The sequence below is a fragment of the Pagrus pagrus genome (assembly GCF_965226575.1).
Source record: "Pagrus pagrus genome assembly, chromosome: 15".
In the NCBI taxonomy this organism is placed as follows: domain Eukaryota; kingdom Metazoa; phylum Chordata; class Actinopteri; order Spariformes; family Sparidae; genus Pagrus; species Pagrus pagrus.
In genome coordinates this window covers 23,818,681-23,837,933 of record NC_140199.1, presented here as the reverse complement: position 1 = coordinate 23,837,933, position 19,253 = coordinate 23,818,681, and the positions used below count along the sequence as shown (strand labels likewise).

The 19,253-nt window shown below is 41.5% G+C and overlaps 1 protein-coding gene and 1 long non-coding RNA gene across 3 annotated transcripts in view; one reads left to right on the top strand and one right to left on the bottom strand.

The window, feature by feature from the left end:
• Positions 1-19,253, top strand: part of LOC311270916 — a 167,679-nt gene that overhangs the window by 41,096 nt on the left and 107,330 nt on the right. The gene's annotated exons all lie outside the window — the stretch shown is intronic.
• LOC311270914 (zinc finger matrin-type protein 4) overlaps positions 1-19,253 on the bottom strand; it is a 58,286-nt gene that overhangs the window by 4,473 nt on the left and 34,560 nt on the right. The window contains exon 6 of the mRNA XM_084376159.1: positions 13,571-13,667. Within this exon, the coding sequence (XP_084232285.1) occupies positions 13,571-13,667 (97 nt within the window). The remainder of the gene's footprint in view (positions 1-13,570; positions 13,668-19,253) is intronic.

The window sequence follows — 19,253 nt, the reverse complement described above, 5'->3', positions numbered from 1 at the left end:
AACAGGTGATTCACAGCTTGTAGTTCCCCCATGTTTCCCTATTCAGAATACACAAGGAATGACATTCGCTAAACAATGCATAGGTAACATTGCCAGGACAATAAATGTCCACCAGTCTGCATGAGGAAGTGGACTACATTTATTATGACAACAGACTGTAGGCTGAATGAGACAGGATGGCATGTACCTGTTTATTTAAAATCCCTGCATAAATGATAAAACAGAACCACAATGATAATCAATTTATATTCGTCAGTATATAAATGATCATTCTACTCTTGATAGAGCCTCATTTCAGGCTAAGACAATTGTAGTCATTGAATGGTCTTTGAAAGTATTTAACTTGCTAGACACCCTGTTTTAAGAGACCTCCATATGACAGCAGGGTGGGGCCTTGAGGGGTTGAGGGGTGGTGTAAAGACAGTAAAGTCCTCAGTAATTGTAAAGCTGATATTTGCAAAGTGTGACTGAAATTACAGTATTCATTTCTTATTCAGAGTTGGTCTCAGTTATTCAATTGCCTAAGTGTCACAACAGAAAGTAATACAATACCTCTTTCTGTCTGCAGCTTTTTGTATAATTGTTCCTCTTGTCAGTTTGAGGAGCGTTTAAACTTTTTTTCATGGTGCAGTTCTGAAATTTCTGTCGTTCACAGAGACAAAAAAATAAAGACCCACACAAAGTGAGATTTAGATGTTTGTCTCTGAATGTGGCTGTCGCTTCAAGCCTAAAATGAAAACACGTCCCACCCAAACAGCACACAAATTCCACCGTTCCCATCACAGCCCTTGTTAAAATGCCAGTCCTCCACCGTGTCCTAATTGGAGTGTTGCCCCACACACACACTTTTAACGCTGAGATGGAGGGAGAGATAGAGAGAGGGATGCACAGGCACCCTAGCTGTCAGCACCTATCCTGGTAATGGCTGTTAAAACAGTGGCCTCTACACCCTGTCCACTCTGTCAGGACTCATCTAGTACTTTGGACTCTCTGAGGAGAGGAAGGCCACGACTCTGGCTGCATGTATTGTTCCCTGGGAGGGGACAGGTAGCGGCGAGGAGGTAGGGGGAGGGCATCAAGAGGAGAAGGGCCAGAGAGAAAACAGTTTGGGGCAAAAAGAGGGGGCCAATGGACAAGTCTATTCTGGGACGCAATGGGGAGTTGCATGGCTTGTAGAAAGAAAAGAGCCAGTCCAGCAGTTGTGTATGAAGTGATACATAAACTACTGTTCAAAAGTTTGGAATCACCTGCTGCGTGATATGGCCTGAAAATAATATTGCAATATTTTTAAGCTATATCGCGATACACAATGTATATCTCAATATTTGGAATCTCACTTCAACACACTTCATAATGGCTACGACTGGTTGACAAATCAAATATTACAACATTTTTGACCAAATGTGACTCAATATTGATATTGAAGCAATATTGTGATACTGCTGTTACTTTCACAAAATATTAACACAATGAGATTTTTTGATAAACAATCCTCAGTAATGTGAATATAAGTGGGTAAAGGTAAACATTTGGACAAAAACAGAAAAAAAAAACCAAGAAAAAATGACATTTATGCCATATTACCATATAACGATATACAAAATCTTAGAGTTAAAACGGTATAAAATTCAGACACTAAATGTATTATTTACATTTGAAATGGTTTTGGCCAAACAACAAGAAACAAGAACAATTCGATTCCCTTATGCCTGAAGAATATGTACCATCATGATGCTGCAATGCTTTATAATGGTATGTATGGTATGTTGGGTATTGCACTTGGTCATACTGCAATTCAAATTATATTTCGATAAATTGTTCAACCCTACGTTTTTCCCTGAAATTCCCTTCGATTGTGACTTTGTTTTCCGGTCTAGAAGAGCATGAGATCTTTGTTGATCGAGCCACGACAGTGTGATTGGTCTGATTTGTCAGTCCATACTGATATTCTGTGATCCAATTCCAATAATGCCATCCCTAAACTAACCTCCTGTTTCCATTTTACAGCTTTAAGAATAGCTCAAATGGTAAATGGACTGTACTAGTGTTTCTAGTCTTAGTGACCACTCACACTTTACAATACAAGTCAGCATTCACCCATTCACACACTGGTGGCAAGCTGTTACCTGCTCATCAGAAGCAATAACCATTCATACGCACACACCCTCATTGATGATTTAGCCACTGGGAGCAATTTGTATATTCCCGGTTGAGCATTTTGCCCAAAGATACTTCAACATGTAGACTGCAGGGAATTGAACCACTGACCTTCTGATTGGTGGACGACAGCTCTACCTCCTGAGTCACGCCTGTTAATTCCAGGTTGATCACAGCTTTGCTGTGCACCTGTTCCTTTTTAAATCTGCAGAGATTTTGATGTTAAACTTCCAATTTCTCTTCACCAGTGACTAGTGATTTCTTCTACCCTTATTGAACTCAAATGAGTTTTTGTCTTTTTCTGCCTTTTCAAATTGCCAGTCTGCTTTTTGGAACATTTGGGAGCAATTTTTTCTCCACGTTCAAACCATTTGTAAAGAGAACTTTCGACAACCTTAAAGCATAAAAAAACATTGAAAAGTATAGAGTAGAAATCTCACTGTGCTGAATCCAGCTTTTGTGTCAGGATATCACAAACTTTTGAATGGTAGTGTGCGACTGGCGCAGAAGCCAAGTGCAGCCTTCATACAGCCAGGAGAATAAATCTGTTGCCTTTTAGATTATGCTCTATAGAACGGTTTGTTTACAATAACAAAACACCTCCTCATGACCTAGATTTTCTTTTTTTCCTGACTTTATTTCAGCATGTTAAAATCTCATTCATCTAAAGTACATGTTGGATGCTTACACATGTATAATAGTAGGTAATAGTAGGACAAGGGCTGGAAAAGTGACGGAGCCACGGAACGTAGAAGGTTAGACAGGATGAGGTCAAAAACAGGTCATGGTCTGAGCGAAGGGGTTTGTTAATAGACTAATCCATTAATCTCTCCCATGGCCACACATGTGGGATGTGAGATGCACAAGGATGAGGATGTGTGAGAGAGAGAGCAGAGAGAATGAACAGTGTAGTGCGTCTGTGTCCGAGGGAGGTGTTTGCAAGGATGCGAAGGTCACCTTGGCACGCTCTGTGTGAATGTGTTTTTGAGTGTGCCAGGTAAACACAGTCCGACAGTGGCAGTTGCTAAGGGAGCGGAGCTGTGAGTCATGATTCAGGCATGACCCCCCTCCTCACTGCCTTCACCTTATTAACATGACAGACAGTGATGCTCAGGGCAGGCAGGCTATGTGTGTGTGTAAACAGTTTGTGTGTTTGTGTAATTTTTTTGGGCGGAAAGGTGTGAGCAAGACAAGTGCAAGTCGTGCCTTTGGGGGAGATGAGGAGGGCTTAAGGCGTTGGCCTGCATGTGTGTGTTTAAGTGTGACAGAGGGGAGCTCACCAGTGTCAGTCCTGAATTAACCTTTGACTTTGCCTCAAGCAGGGAGGGAGCACACACATACTGAAACCATGACCCACACACATACATGCAGCAAGCCTATTAGCAGGTCGATAACTCAACCATTTGCATTTGGAGTTACTTTAAAGCAAGCAATGTCATCTCTCACCCTCTCTGTCTCTGTCTCCCTCTTGAATGTGCATTAGTTTGTTTTGTAGTTTGTGTGTATGTGTCCCCTGTGATACTGATGCTGAATAATTACTAGGGTGAGTAGGCTAAATGGATTGTCCCCGACCTCACCATAATAGCCTTGGGGCATCGACATCAGCATTAGCATCAACATCACACACACACTCATACACAAGCACACGCTATGCACATAAACGCACATAAAGGCAGGCCAGAGGTCAGAATTGTGTAACGAAAAAGCAACCAGAAAGCAAAGGCCATACAATCCAAGTGAGCGATTGTGAACATGATAATATTACACGGGTAGTTAAAGCAATGCAGTGTCATTGGTCAGAGATACAACCCTGCTGACAGGTCTCATCAAGTACACTGGCTTAACTGGTAGCCTTGTTTGCTCTTATGGACTCCAGGGGGCTAATTAGTGCCCATTCTTGTTTTATTCTGGTGTTTTTTATTTGTATTTTTTTAAAATACATACTTGGACTGAAACTTTGGAGGCCATATAAAAACCCATTGTAGCCTTGAGGATGTTCTGGACTGTAATTATGAGGTCTCTTAGCACTTTTTCTGGTTCAGAATACTGGGTATTTTTAATAGAACAACGCTGGACCAGACAGAGAAAGATCTATATAGTGGAGCCTGACTGATGAATCAGCATGCCAATAAGCAGATCTTATCGGCATAATGTTGGCAGATTTACAAAAAAGCATTTGCTGCACATGGATGTTTTATAGACACAGAGAGGTGCATATTTTGTTTTTATATTAATAGACTGCCTTAATAGTTGCTGCCACTGTCATTTTTGATAATGGATATTGTATTGAATCTTTTTACAAGTGTTTAATATATTATTTGCATATTTATATAACACATAATCAAGGAATAGAAACATGGCAAAAACAGGCAAAGATACAACTTTTGAAACCTGATAAGCAATTACCTACTGTAGTGTATTGTATTGGTGCAGGCATACATTACCGCTGGAAGCAGCCTTCCATTGTCAGAACATTTCCCATCAACATGTGGGCTCAGCTCCCGTCTGCTGATGGCAGGGCTCAAAACTAGCAATTTCTGTCAAGTCAATTTTATTTATTTAGCCCAAAATCACAACCACATGGCCTCAGTGGGCTTTACCATCTGTACATGAATGACATCCTCTGTCCTTAGACCCTCGATTCGTTTAGGAAAAACTCCCAGGATAAAAATCCAGGGAAAAAAATTAATTATTTTCTATGTTTAACAATCACTTAGTGAATGATGACAAACTAACCCGAGCGCCACCCTATTTTTTCCGTTGATAATGCTTGTGAACAACAAATCCATGTTGAAATCGGCAGGAGCTGAGCTAGCGTGCAGCAGATTCCTGGAGTGCGTTTGCCCAAGGGAGCTGATAGCTAATAGAGCTAATAGAGCTAACAGCATAACAAACAGCAGGATTGAGAGTTTCACTTCTGAGGAACATGAAGCATTAAACCATGTACTGTGGTTGAATGTGACAACACAACAAGTTTACAGTAAATAAAGGTGTTGAATTAGGAGTACAGTTTGGAGGTAAAAGTACTTGAATGCTAAAACTTTAAAGTAATAACTAGAGATGATAATAACAAAGTAAAGAAACAACATTTTGATTTTGGGACAATTTCTATTCCCTTGGGGATGGTTAAGTTGTTTTTCGGGATGGTTCTGGGATGGTGGCCTTATGCTCTAAAATATTACTTTTTAAGAGTACTGCACTCTGGAACCAACAACCAACCGGCAATTTAAAGTTCATCTATTTTGTTCAGCTCTGTCTGCTGCCCACTTGTGTCCCTGTGTGCTAGCCAACGAAGTGCCTTGGCTTAATTGCAACATACTGTAAACTGTGAAAATGTTCTGCCAAGTTTGTATAGTTTTATCTCTGCTGTTATCTTCCTGTACAGGTCCAATTACAGCAGCCAGTCTGGAGCGACTGTGTGGAGTCTGCTGGGTTTCAAATGACCTGCAGCTGACTGTGTATGAAGCAGATGCACGATACAGATAGGGAGAGCTGGCAGATAGATGCATCCAGCTGTTTAAAGAACAGAGAAATCTGTTGTTGTTTTATGATGACACATTCCTAATGCCAAACATTACACTCACACATTCACACATACACATACAAATACACACAAATATATGTAGAAACGCATACACAGTTTTCATGGATGTTTCTTCGGTGAGAGCTAATCCCCTGCCACTGTCAGCTGTGCTTTCGTCTCCTCTGAAAGCTCCTTACACAAGCCAAAGCTCATCCTGAGTGTGAAGAACACACACGCACGTCCCACAAAAATACATATACACAGACTCACTCGAAGTTTGGGTGGAAGATCTCACGTCACTTTGGCAAAGCCTTGTCCACCCTGTATATAACCCAGAGATATGAACAACAACCTCAATAGCCTCTTTTCTATAAGGACTCACACAAGCTTCTACATTTACACACATGCGTGCACACATACACATAGCTACACGCAAATATAAAAAGCATTTGAGCAGTGCAATAATCCATAATCAGACAGCTTGTTCTTAGAAAAAGTAGAGTTCTTAAAAGAGTGATGCACACACACAAGTGCACACATACACACGCACACAGCCCTCATTCATAGGGCCTTATGTCTTCTTCTGAATTGGGTATGCCTTCCAGGTTGTCTAGTCTTACATCTGTGCTGCAACCTGTGTGTGTGTGTGTGTGTGTGTGTGTGTGTGTGTGTGTGTGTGTGTGTGTGTGTGTGTGTGTGTGTGTGTGTGTGTGTGTGTGTGTGTGTGTGTGTGTGTGTGTGTGTGTGTGTGTGTGTGTGTGTGTGTGTGTGTGTGTGTGTGTGTGTGTGTGTGAAAAGCGACACTTGCTGCACAATACAATGTGACACGGGCATTATTTGCTATCATGCCCACATACTACTCTGTGTTACCAAGGCTAAAATATAACTACACATTGATGCAGGGACGGGTTTGTGTATGTGAGTGAGAGAGACGTAGCCTAAAGCACTTTCTAACACACATTCATGCGCCCGTATTGTGTTTCACCTGAGTGACTTGGTGAAGGCAGAGGAAGTGAGGTCGATGAGGTGGAACCTTCGGTCTTGTTCTATGTTTCCCAGAGGATCGATGGAGCAGTGCAACGGAGCTGGCAAGACTTATTTCCAGTACCAGTGTTCACTCCGACTAAACAGAATTCAGCAGGCATTTGCAATAAGTCTGGGAGGGCTCAGGGCTGTCGCACCGTACAATCACTTGTGCTTTGAGGGCTCTCTCATGGACTTTCTCCCAATTAATGCATGCTGTCCTGCAGACACTGCTAAATGGCCCCCTGCAGTGTATTTTGGTATTTTATGAAAATTCTTATTTCTCTGAGTCTTTTCCTGGCAATGTTGATGTCGCACTGTTTGCCAAATAACCTAATTTTTTGCTCAAAGTGACAAAATGTAAGCTGTTTCTAACTAGTAATGACGTATGACTATAGTAGATTCTGATATGTCATCCTCCAGCAGTGGTAAGGTGCTTACTGTATGTAAATAAGTTCACACCAATTTGCTCTTTTAAAAAAAAAAAAAACTGGGTGAAAATCTGTTGACAATGAACCTTAGGAATTTGAGTAAAGAGCTGTCGAGAAAATCTGAGACATCAGTTCTAGGTGCTGTACTGTAGGCAACTGTACTTGTTTCAGTTTCTTGGAGACGTTACACGTCTCATCCAAGAGGCTTCCTCACTTCTAACTAACTGGAGGGGAGCTGCAGGCTTTTAAACTCTGTGTGGGAGTGTCCTTACAGAGTCATTGAGGACACATGTGAGCTCTGAGTTTCAGAGTCATTAGGGCCACTTGTGGGTCGGTGATCTAACCGGCCTTCATGTGGGTTGCTAGGGCTAGGTCAGCCCATGTGTGAATGGTTGTTAAGCTGTCTGGGGAGGGAACTGAGTACTGCATTGTAGGCGGGTGATAAGTAATGTTGTTAGTATGTAGAACAGAAGAAGCCTCTTGGATGAGAAGTGAAACGTTTTAAAGAAACTGAAACACGTCCAGTTGCCTACGATACAGCACTTGACCTGGATGACTGAGAACCTTCATCAACCTGAGACATCAGTGTTTTGAGGTCAGGGTGGACACGGAGCTTGGGCTGTAAAACTCTTGACTGTAGTCACACAATCCTGCTATCCTCACAAAACGATTTGATAATTATCTTCTACCCACAGAGGCATCATAAGGTCCCTTACATTACATTACATTACATTACATTACATTACATTACATTACCTAAACTTCAAAAGTCAATAAACAGTCATCTTACTACCAAATGTCAGTATAGTATCCTTTCCTTCTGTTGACAACCCCACAAACAGTCATGAGTAAATTCCACCGCTCTGACGCCCGGCTCTGCACACTTCTCAACCAAACTTCCTCCACTTCAGACCACTTCCTGTAAGCCTGTCTGATAACGTGGATGAGGTACATCCTCCCCTTCTATCCAGTGACCTTTCAGTAGCAGCCCTGTAAATTCCCCTCTCAGTACCTGCCTCTCAGCGTGTCTCTTACTGCCCTCTGTCCGTCGATGCCCTGTCAACCCACTCTGTCTATCTGAAACAGTACTGCCCTGCAGCTGTCAGCAAGACTAAGTTCACCTCAATGTAAACTCCAGATCTGCGCTTTATCTCTCTGGCTCAAGCATTTCAGTTCAATTTGAGGAGATTTTTGCTGCATTTTTTGTTTTTATTCCTGCTCTTTGCACCTTTCCGTCTCCAGTAAATCCTGTTTCTGTCTGTTTTACTACATTTCTCCACGTCCATCTGTCTCTCCTGATCAACTTTGTCTTGGGCTTTTTCCATCTCTTTGCCCTTTTTTATTTTATTTGTTTTGCCTGCCTTTCAAACACAATTTGTCTTTCTGTCTCACTGCGTCTCACTTCCCATCTGTCTCTCGGTGTCTGCGGTGCATACTGTCTCTCCTGTGTCTATCAGTCTTGCTTACACTCTCATAAAGATGACTCTTTCAGTGTGTCTGCCCTCTTTTCCGCTTTACGACAGTAAATCTGACAGATGGAGTGAATTATGAGCTGCCATTTTAAATGATATACAGCCTCTGTGCTGAGACATTACACATCTCAACAATCACACTCTTTAGGGGTTTAGCTGATGTTCCCATCCCTGCTGACTTAGACGGAGGGAAGAGCTGTTTTTAGGCATTCAGTATCTTGCTTAGTGGCATGTAGTAGTTAATGGCCTTCTTGTCTCATCCAAAAACACAATAAAACATATTCCCCTCCTACTCAACAACATCTCTTTCCAAATACAGTCATGCACTCATTTATGGTAATTACCAAACCTTGTCATGAAGTTTTGCTGAGAACTTTCTATCAAAGTACACCTGCCAAATGTCTCTTTCTGCTAACAAAGAAAAATTAATCACACCAGCTTCTGTGTAGTACATCAAGTAACCTTTCAATTCTGTTTGAAATTTTTGAATGTCAGTTTTTGGTGCTTTGATCTCCATAAACCAAATTCCAGTCCCGAGCTGCTATCTCCGCACCTCAGCCAACCTCTCTGAATGGACTGATAGCACTCTGGGGGAGAGAAAAATAAGTTTACATTGGGTTTTGAGTCAAACTTTCCCTTAACTGTCGTAGGCGGCACCATTTTCAGCCCATCTACAATTTTATCTCTGTGCCTCCTCTCTAGCTTTGGCGTCACTCAGATTTACACGAATCTTGTTTTTTTAATTTCCTTTATGTTAACTCCTATATCAAGAATTGTCTTTTAAATAAACCATGTTAAATAACACTGCATGTCAAAAATGTATCTTGTAGGGACAGTTTACCCCATAATCAAAAATATGTTATTTTCTCTTCCATATGGTGCTATTTATTCATCTAGACCACGTTCCAAATTATTATGCAAATGATGTTTTTCTCTGATTTTCCTAAATAGTCGATGCAAATGACAGTCAGTATAATTTTCAAGTCATCACCCGTTAGGGTATAATTTTAATTTTATCGAACAAACCTCCCAATGATAACAGTATTTTTTTCAAAAATAAAAAAGTCATAATGCACTGTTCCAAATTATTATGCACAACAGAGTTTCAAAAGATTTTATAGGTTGTAAAGAACTGAAAATGGTCATTTGTTGTATTTGCAGCATTAGGGGGTCATATTTAGTGAAATCAAAAGCTATTTCAATCAAAAACATCTTAATAGGCCAAGTTACATGTTAACATAGGACCCCCCTTTGATATCACCTTCACAATTCTTGCATCCATTGAACTTGTGAGTTTTTGGAGAGTTTCTGCTTGAATTTCTTTGCAGGATGTCAGAATAGCTTCCCAGAGCTGCTGTTTTGATACGAACTGCCTCCCACCCTCATAGATCTTTTGCTTGAGGATGCTCCAAAGGTTCTCAATAGGGTTGAGGTCAGGGGAGGATGGGGGCCACACCATGAGTTTCTCTCCTTTTATGCCCATAGCAGCCAATGACACAGAGGTATTCTTTGCAGCCTTAAGATGGTGCATTGCCATGCATGAAGATGATTTTGCTACGGAAGGCACGGTTCTTCTTTTTGTACAATGGAAGAAAGTGGTCAGTCAGAATTTCTATATACTTTGCCGAGGTCATTTTCACACCTTCAGGGACCCTAGAGGGGCCTACCAGCTTTCTCCCCATGATTCCGGCCCAAAACATGACTCCACCACCTCCCTTGCTGACGTCGCAGCCTTGTTGGGACATGGTGGCCATCCACCAACCATCCACTTCTCCATCCATCTGGACCATCCAGGGTTGCACGGCACTTATCAGTAAACAAGACTGTTTGAAAATTAGTCTTCATGTATTTCTGGGCCCACTGCAACCGTTTCTGCTTGTGAGCATTGGTTAGGGGTGGCCAAATAGTAGGTTTATGCACAACTGCAAGCCTCTGGAGGATCCTACACCTTGAGGTTTGCGGGACTCCAGAGGCACCAGCAGTTTCAAATACCTGTTTGCTGCTTTGTAATGGCATTTTAGCGGCTGCTCTCTTAATCCGGTGAATTTGTCAGAAACCTTCCTCATTATGCCTTTATCTGCACAAACCTGTCTGTGCTCTGAATCAGCCACAAATCTCTTCACAGTACGATGATCACGCTTAAGTTTTCGTGAAATATCTAATGTTTTCATACCTTGTCCAAGGAATTGCACTATTTGACACTTTTCGGCAGCAGAGAGATCCTTTTTCTTTCCCATATTGCTTGGAACCTGTGGCCTGCTTAATAATGTGGAACATCCTTCTTAAGTAGTTTTCCTTTAATTGGGCTCACCTAGCAAACTAATTATCACAGGTGTCTGAGATTGATTTCAGTGATCCAAAGAGCCCTGAGACACAAAACCATCCATGAGTTTAATTGAAAAACAAAAAATTAAATGTTTATGACACTTAAATCCAATTTGCATAATAATTTGGAACGCGGTGTAGACTGTTCTGGGGTAAGTTGCAGAGTTTTGCTGCTCGGCTTGTGTTGCTCAAAGCACAAACAAAAAATACATTTGAAAAACTCAACAGCAAAGAAATCATGACCTGGTTACTCAAGATAATCCATGACCTTGATGTGAGCAATTTCATGGAGGAACTTTCTTTCTGCGTAACTCCACAGTCTATATGGTCAACAGAGCATGCATGATGGTTCCCATAATAATAATAAAATCATCTACTCCTTACTGACCAGTGGAGCTTGGAACTTGGCCACAAGAAAATAATTTCTTTTATTTACTTTTTGTGTCATCCTTCTTCCCTCTCTGCCTTTTCTACTGCTTGTTATTGCCGCTGTTTTTCTCACTACACCCACCACTCTCTGTCTCAGAGTTAAGTTGTTTGCAGAAGTTTGGTGTCCAGACAAGTTATGCTCTAGGGTGGATAAATACAGAACTTTCAGCTGAAGTGTCTCCACTCTCGGAAAAAGAAAGAAGATACAGCCCCAACAACAAAGTTATATCCTCAAGCAGCCTTTTATCTGGCAAACATTCAATTCATAACACGGATAATTTCCATTTTGTTGCTTTAAATACAAAGAGATGCATAGATGGACACACACACACACACACACACACACACACACACACACACACACACACACACACACACACACACACACACACACATGCACACGCACCACAAAATCGCCTATGGCAATGCTTTGAGCCATTTCATGATAAATGCATGAAATGTAAGTGCTCCATATCACGCTCTCTTCCTGCTGGTGGGTATAATTTCCCTCACATCGGCTGTGATTACGTTTTCTGAAATACTTGATGAAAATGACCAGACCTCATCGTGCGATTGTCATTCTTCATTATAAATAACCTTGTTTCCATTACGCTGCGCTCAGTCTGCTCCACATCTCTTTACATGGCTTATATGTAAATGATGAATGAATTTCATCCAGTGAATGTAAGCTGTGCCATTCCACTCATCAGATATTTAAAAATGTAAAGCCCCATCTTCATCAAAACATTTAAATACAAACAGTATGTGCTGTAATTTGCAAGTAGTGCTACCCAGAATGACTTTCAGTTTCTCTGTCTTTTCCCTTTGCCATCATCTACAAACAATGCAGTATAATTTCTTGGCTGCAACAACGCGAAATGTTTCCAAGAAAATCGACTGTTTGAATCCACCTGAATCTTCCCAATGACAAAGCAATGCCGGCCATGCCTGTTCTCTTCAGCCCTCAGCAGTCTGTACTTATCTTTGACTTGGATTCTTACTCAACTTGTTTGTGCAGTTGAACAGGGCACAATATTGGCACCCAATACCAGGCACATGCTGATGAAACATGCAAGGTCCTGAAGGATTTTCTTCACTTAACAGCCAAAAAAAACCCCAATGGTAATCTATTGAGCAGCTGGCAAAATTTGGAAATGCAGTAGTTACTTGGCCATTGCCCTGCATGTGCATGTACCCTGGTGGCAACATCTGCATAGTGTGACATCATATGCATCACTTCTATGGGGCAGGACAGGAAAAGGATTGTGGAAATGTTAATACATGTTTCAAATGGACACGCACACAGGCGGAAAGCCTGTTGTTGTAGCGTCACACTGCCTCCCTTATCTCTTACTGTGAGTGCTTTTCTCTTTGTGTCTTCTTCTTAGTCTCAGTGCAATGAATTGTAGTGGGGATAAGCTCTCACACATTCAGACAGTTTTTCATTTGTTGCACTCATTTGTACACATGAAAAATGATTAAAGTGGAAAAAGACAACTTTTCAACTCGCTGTTTCACTGTGGTACAACTGTTGGCGCCACTATTGCAAACACAGTATAAGCAACATGGCTATCGCTAGCAGCCTGGCTACTGTCCAAAGCAGGGAAAAAAACTGTAAGAGTCCCAATTTCACATAGAAACCCTGATCTCAGTGTAATAAAAAGGAAGAATAAAACACTTGGTTTTGTTAACAAGTAGACAGGTTTACTTACTGACCTAGTAGAAAGAATGCCAGTTTTGAAGTGTCTCAAGTCCTGCTACTCAGGGAAAACACATATCAGAGGGCAAACAGACCTTGAAACAACACCGGTGCTCTCCACTGAATGAATGCCCGTCTGTTCACTCGTTTCCCTCTTCACCCTTTTTACCTCCTCCATCAGCGGGGTTCTTTTCTTTTGAAGTGTGCAGTTTCCTCTCTTCCTATTTTGGTTGCGTAATGCAACTTTCATTATTGCGGTGGGCAGGCCGAATAGCTTATTGAAAGCGAGGTTGATAGGGAACTGATCTATATGTGGATGGTGTCAATTTTACTGCAGCCATTAGACTGTGCAACCAGTACTTACTGTACTTCAGAATGACAAGTAGAGGCAAAAAAGTTGTCTATTGTGTTGCTAACGGGTGCTAATTGGATTTTCTGTTTTGGAAAGTTACGCACTGTCTCTCTCTTTCAGGATTTTATTGACTATGAATCTGTCCATGTATGTACTCACTTGTTCTGGTGCTTGGAGCCCTGGAGGTGTGCGTGGTACTGCTCGATGGAGTTGAGGACCACACTGCAGACACTGCAGGAATAACTACTACGCAGCCCTGGAGGGACACAGACACACAAGTACACAGGTTACTGTGAGGACACTTTCAATAAATATGGTTAATAAAAATCCTTAAAAGTCATCATCATCATCATCAGCCATAGTAGCAATGAGGCCGACATGAGAAACAATACAAATCTGAACTGACACCAAATAAAGGCCTTATTTTTCTGCAGTGCAGGGTAATTTTCCTAATTAGAGTGCATCTGGAAAAGGATTTGATTAGAGTAATCATTAGGAGAAAGCCAGTTACATTTTTAGATCCTGAGATCACTGCCTTCTCCTGCTTTCTCATGCACGTGTGTGAATGTGTGTGTGAAGGTACTTGTGAAACTTGAACTTGAAGATGAAGAATGAGGACACTGGGGGTGAGAAGAAAAGGTTGTGTACATGTGCATCACTGTCTATGGCTCTGTACATGCACACATTTGTATTGTATTGGTGAATGCATGCTTGAGATGGTGGGGCTCAGACACAGATGTGAACTAATTAGAGGGTTTGCAGGTGGTCGAGATTAACACCCAAAAATAGATGGATGAGGATGGAGATCCTGACAGAGTGGGGTGAAGAGGGTTGGGCGGAGGATTAGGTAGACAGAGCGGGTGAGAAGAGGGAAAAATAAGATGCATCAAAAGATGAAGGACACAGAGACATGCTAAGGATAATGAGTTGTCACACTGAAGCAGTGATGTAAAATGCATGCCGGGGTTTGATGATCACAGAGAAAACATGACGCGTGTTTCCACCCCCAAAAAACTCCTTCTTACACATGTGCTGACGACAGAGTGGCAGCACTGATTTTGATTTCAAAATCTCTCTTCCACAAGGGCAGAGGAAGATTCTCTCTGATTCGACGAGGATGGGGCAATCAGCAGCGTGACATAATTGGCTGCGTGTTCTTTGTCAGAGATGCCACGAAGTGCTATTTTTGTTTCCGCACACTGCAGAGCCGTCACTGCAGAACTTTGCTCAGATCAGAGATGAACAACCTTGACGCTTCAAGGTTGTGTGACAAGACAGTCAGGCAGCCTGTCCATGTTCAACCCCTCCCATGTCTGTGCCTTTCTTTTTCATATACATGTTTTGACAATGAATATATAATTCTGGGAGTGGCGACTGAAATTGGCTGATGTTTGCTTGCGTGTGGGTGCCCTTTTCTCTGCTGTCATTACTGTCCTTGAGATTTATGAGTTGTCTTGTGTATTCCATCACCTTTTGACCCTCTGTGGCGGTAATTGGTGAAGTATGTTGGGAGATGAAGTTGTAATACAGTTAGGGAGTGGTGGGAGGTCATTTATACTGGGCTGGAGCTGCATAATGTGGCATATCTACTCCCTGTTGTCTCCGAGTCGCTCTGTCTGTTTCAGAGGTGATTAAGGACAAGCAGTCATTTACAAGAAAGCCACGACTGAATAAGTTGCCTGGAGTAAGCACAGTCTTGGCTTAAATGTTGATATTTTGAATCTATTAGGAGCTAATAACGAAGTCTGTGTGTGTAGGAGAGAAAAAGAGAGAGATAGTACACCCTCTTCTGCCAAAATGTCATTACTTCTGTTCTCCCTTAATGAAAAGGCTATTAATTGGAGAGGAGATAATTTGGAAAAGAAAGGAATGATAAGTCTCTCATTCTCCTTCCCTTTCTCTTCAACGTAATTCTATACTGCCACAAGGATTACACAAAGAGGTCTTTTGTTGTATACACGATTAAGTGTGTTTTATGTGCCTGTGTGTGTGTGTGTGTGTGTGTGTGTGTGTGTGTGTGTGTGTGTGTGTGCGTGTGTGTGTGTGTGTGTGTGTGTGTATGTGCGCACACACAAAGGCAGCTTCCCTGCTTTTAGCCTGATTGATGTCACCTCCCCACTGGCTGACCGAGTAACACTGATGCACAGTATGCTGCAGTTTGTGTCTGTCCCAGAAAATGTGCTTTCGAGCACACATTTCATGCACGCACGTGCGTACACACACACACAAACACTGTGTTTTGGTTAATAAAGCAGTTCTGGCATAAGACAACACTGTGCCCTAATCCATGTTAATTACATGCAGGGAGAGTGTGTGTGCAAGTGACAGCATGCAGCACAGGGTTGTGAATGTGGGTTTTTTTTGTGAGCACGAGCAGTATTTGTGAGGGTGCTCTAAGCCTTGTTAATTACACAAGAAGATATGCCAGGAAGAGAGAAAAGTGGGGGTGAGATGAGCTCAGGCAGTGGGTGTGGAGCTGTTTGTGGCTGTCGTTTAATGCACAGAGTCTTCTGGCACCGCTGGCACCCCTTGTACGGAGATGCCTAAATGTGTGTCAAAAATGCAATAAAAGACAAAATTATGTTCTTTTCAAGAACCTTGTTGCAAGAAATGTAACATCTTCCTGCACTTTTAGAGTCATATATTTTATCTGTGCCTCGGCTCAAGCTACAATAATGACCCATTTGGAGTGTAATGTTCATGGCTTGTTTCATTAGGTAGCTCTGCCAAGCCTCTTACCTTTAATTTGTGAGTCTCAGAGGGTTTGCAGGTAGTGGTCAGCTTTGACGTTTGTGCAGTCTAGTGTTACATGAGCACTGTTGGTTAAATACAGGGATGGTTTTCAGATGCTCAGGGAGGAATTGAGCCGTGTGTTCTGAACATCAATGTACATATGGATCGTTTCATGGTAGATTTTCCTCCATTTTCCACTTCCTTCCTGTGAGACGACTGCAACTGGGAATCTCAGTGTAAGGTACTCATCTATAATTTCATTCACCATGGAGGCAGGATAATAGTTTACAGAGCTCTTACTACCCCGGAGCCTTTGTGCTGTGGCACACCATTAGTTTACCATGTGCTTTGCAAGATTAAAAAGGAACTGGATCCAAAAAGAAGCCCATCGAGATGCAATCAAACCAACATTCTGCAGCAAAGGCTTGACAGTTCGTCTCACAGGAATATATCACAAATACCATAGCAGAGGGGGGTTGAGCATTGGGTGAGAATCATTTTGAGTAGAATTTTACCAAGAAACAAACTTTGAAGGACTTATAGGGGGACTAATTAGTTTTGCGGTGGATGTGACAGTAATTGGCAAGACCATCTGTTTTAGACAAAGAATTATCATACACAGGAAACAGACTTCATGAACTATGGCTTTTTAATAAAAAGACCAGATTCTTTAGTATTTTTCATCTCTGCTCATTAATTTATGTTTGTTCTTAGTCTCATCTTAACTGATTAATAATTCTTAAAGGTAGTTCATAAGAATATATTTATATTCAGGATGGGTAATGAGCCTATTTGATATCCGTGCCAAAATGATAGTTTGATATCAAAACCTGTTAACAAAACTTTTCAACACCTTAGTTTAGAAACCTGCTTTAACACCACGCTTTAAAACTTTCTCATTCAACTAAATATGCCAAACTCCTTATTTCATCATTGTTAAAGCAGTTATAATTGTTTTTTTTACAACTTGGGGGCCACTTACACAAGGTGCAAACATGAAATAGGCAAATGTAAAATTGATATGGCGAACACATGTAAACACACCAGCTGCAACACCCATCAACATGCTAACCTTCCCTTTAATGAGTATTCAATAGTCGTTCCTACATTATTACATGAGTACTCAGTAATTATGGCAGTGTGGTTGTACTTGACATTGGGCTTGATCTTGAGAACAATTTTTGGAGATCGAGGTCTCGTCTTGAAATCGACCAGATTTTTACTCGGTCTTACCACAGCCACAGCTGCAGGGATATCACTGTATCGAATATTTTTTGGGACATTCTGCACTTAATGAAGGTCTATGAATGTCTATTTTTGACGGAGACTGACTGCAGCCGCGTCAAGCTTAACAGAGCAGATTGTGCCAGGCAGGAAGTCACACACAGTGTAGTGCATCCGGTCAATTTTCAAAATAAAACACCCTGTACCGTTTTGGGATCATTTCTCTACATCAACATTACTTCATAGATGAATTTAAGTACCTGAATGTGACGAAATAAGCAATTGCAATGATGAGATACACACACACACACACACACACACACACACACACACACACACACACACACACACACACACGCACACACAGGAATATAAACCAATGCTTGTAATTAGCATTCATTTGGAGATGTGTTTCTGCCCACCTGACAAGTATGTGTTGAACACTCCCAATTACGGAGGGAAATATCTGATTCTTTGCTCCACCAGCTAGTGGCTAATTTTGTCTGCTATTTGGAGCTGAGCAGGTGGCATTCAGTGGGTGTAAACAGCTGCCTCCTGCTACTGGAAACAATACTGATGAGAGCAATGAAGCAAAACACAAAAGTTAGGCTGTTAAACCAAAACAACGAGCTGAAAGATGCTAAAATGCTCTGTAGAGCTGAGTGGAGTCAGGAAGCTGTCGATTTTTCACTACGAGTCGCCCCTTTCACATTACACATAGTCATTGGAACTGATGTCAAAGGTGAAGGCCAAGTTTATCATCATGTACAGTATGCAATCATACATGGTACAATGTTAAGTAACATTCGGTCTCTACACATCCTGACTTTCAGGAGAAGTTTGGCGGTCATTATGTGGTACCCAGGGACCAAGTGGTTCATTGTTATTAGTACCATTTTAAAAAAAGATTCATTCGTTCAGTTAGGAAGGTATTTTGACTGAAATCAGGAAATTAGTAAACGAGCCTAAGATGCCAATTTTCTTGACACTTTATGATACTTGATGTTACAGCCACATTTAAAGCTAGAGTGTGTAAGTTATTTTAGGCGTCATTTGGTCAAAAATAAATAATAACCTTTCAGCATATTGTAATTCATAGTGTTATGACAGAACACTGGACTTCTGTGTCTCCTCTTGGCTCTGTATTTAGGCTTTTGTGGAAGTTTTGTGGTCACAATTGACGAGTAATGTTGTGAGTTGATTAGCTTTATGCTAACCGTAGCCAAAGGCTCACGACAGCTACAAGCAAGTCAAAGTCAACGTCAAATGTATTGTCAATACAGTTATATATACACGACATACAGAGGACGTGTGCCGCGTAAATATGGATGTGACAGTTATCATTTATTTTCAGGTTACGGTGAAAAGAAAGAAGTGTCTGAATAAAGTGGTTGTCTCTTGCCTCTATGCTGTATAAGTATGTCAGTATGACAGATATCGTGGCTTTATTAGTGCCAGACATGTAGGCTATGTCATGCTGAGACGTTAGCAAGAAGTAATTGTTGTCGGTCTCTATCACGAGAGAAAGGTAAATTACTTTTTTACCTGTAATTCGGCCATGGCTAGTGTATGACAGAAAAGTTCCGACGTTCCGACGTGAATATTTCCCACATTTCCATATTGCCACAGTCATGCACGTCCACGAGAATTCAGGCAAAAGACGGGGTGGAGCTACGGAGTTGAAACAGGGAGGAGAGGGGGGAGTGCAGTTGTTTCCATCCCAGTCTCATGCGTTTTTCACATATTCTACAAACTCCAGCTTTAAGTCTGTACTCAAGAAATATCGAGCTTTGATGGAAGACCTACTTTATCTTTTTGTACTTTGAATGTGGGTCTACAGTGCCTGCAATATATCTTGTTTATGTGTGCATGTATGTCCGCTTGC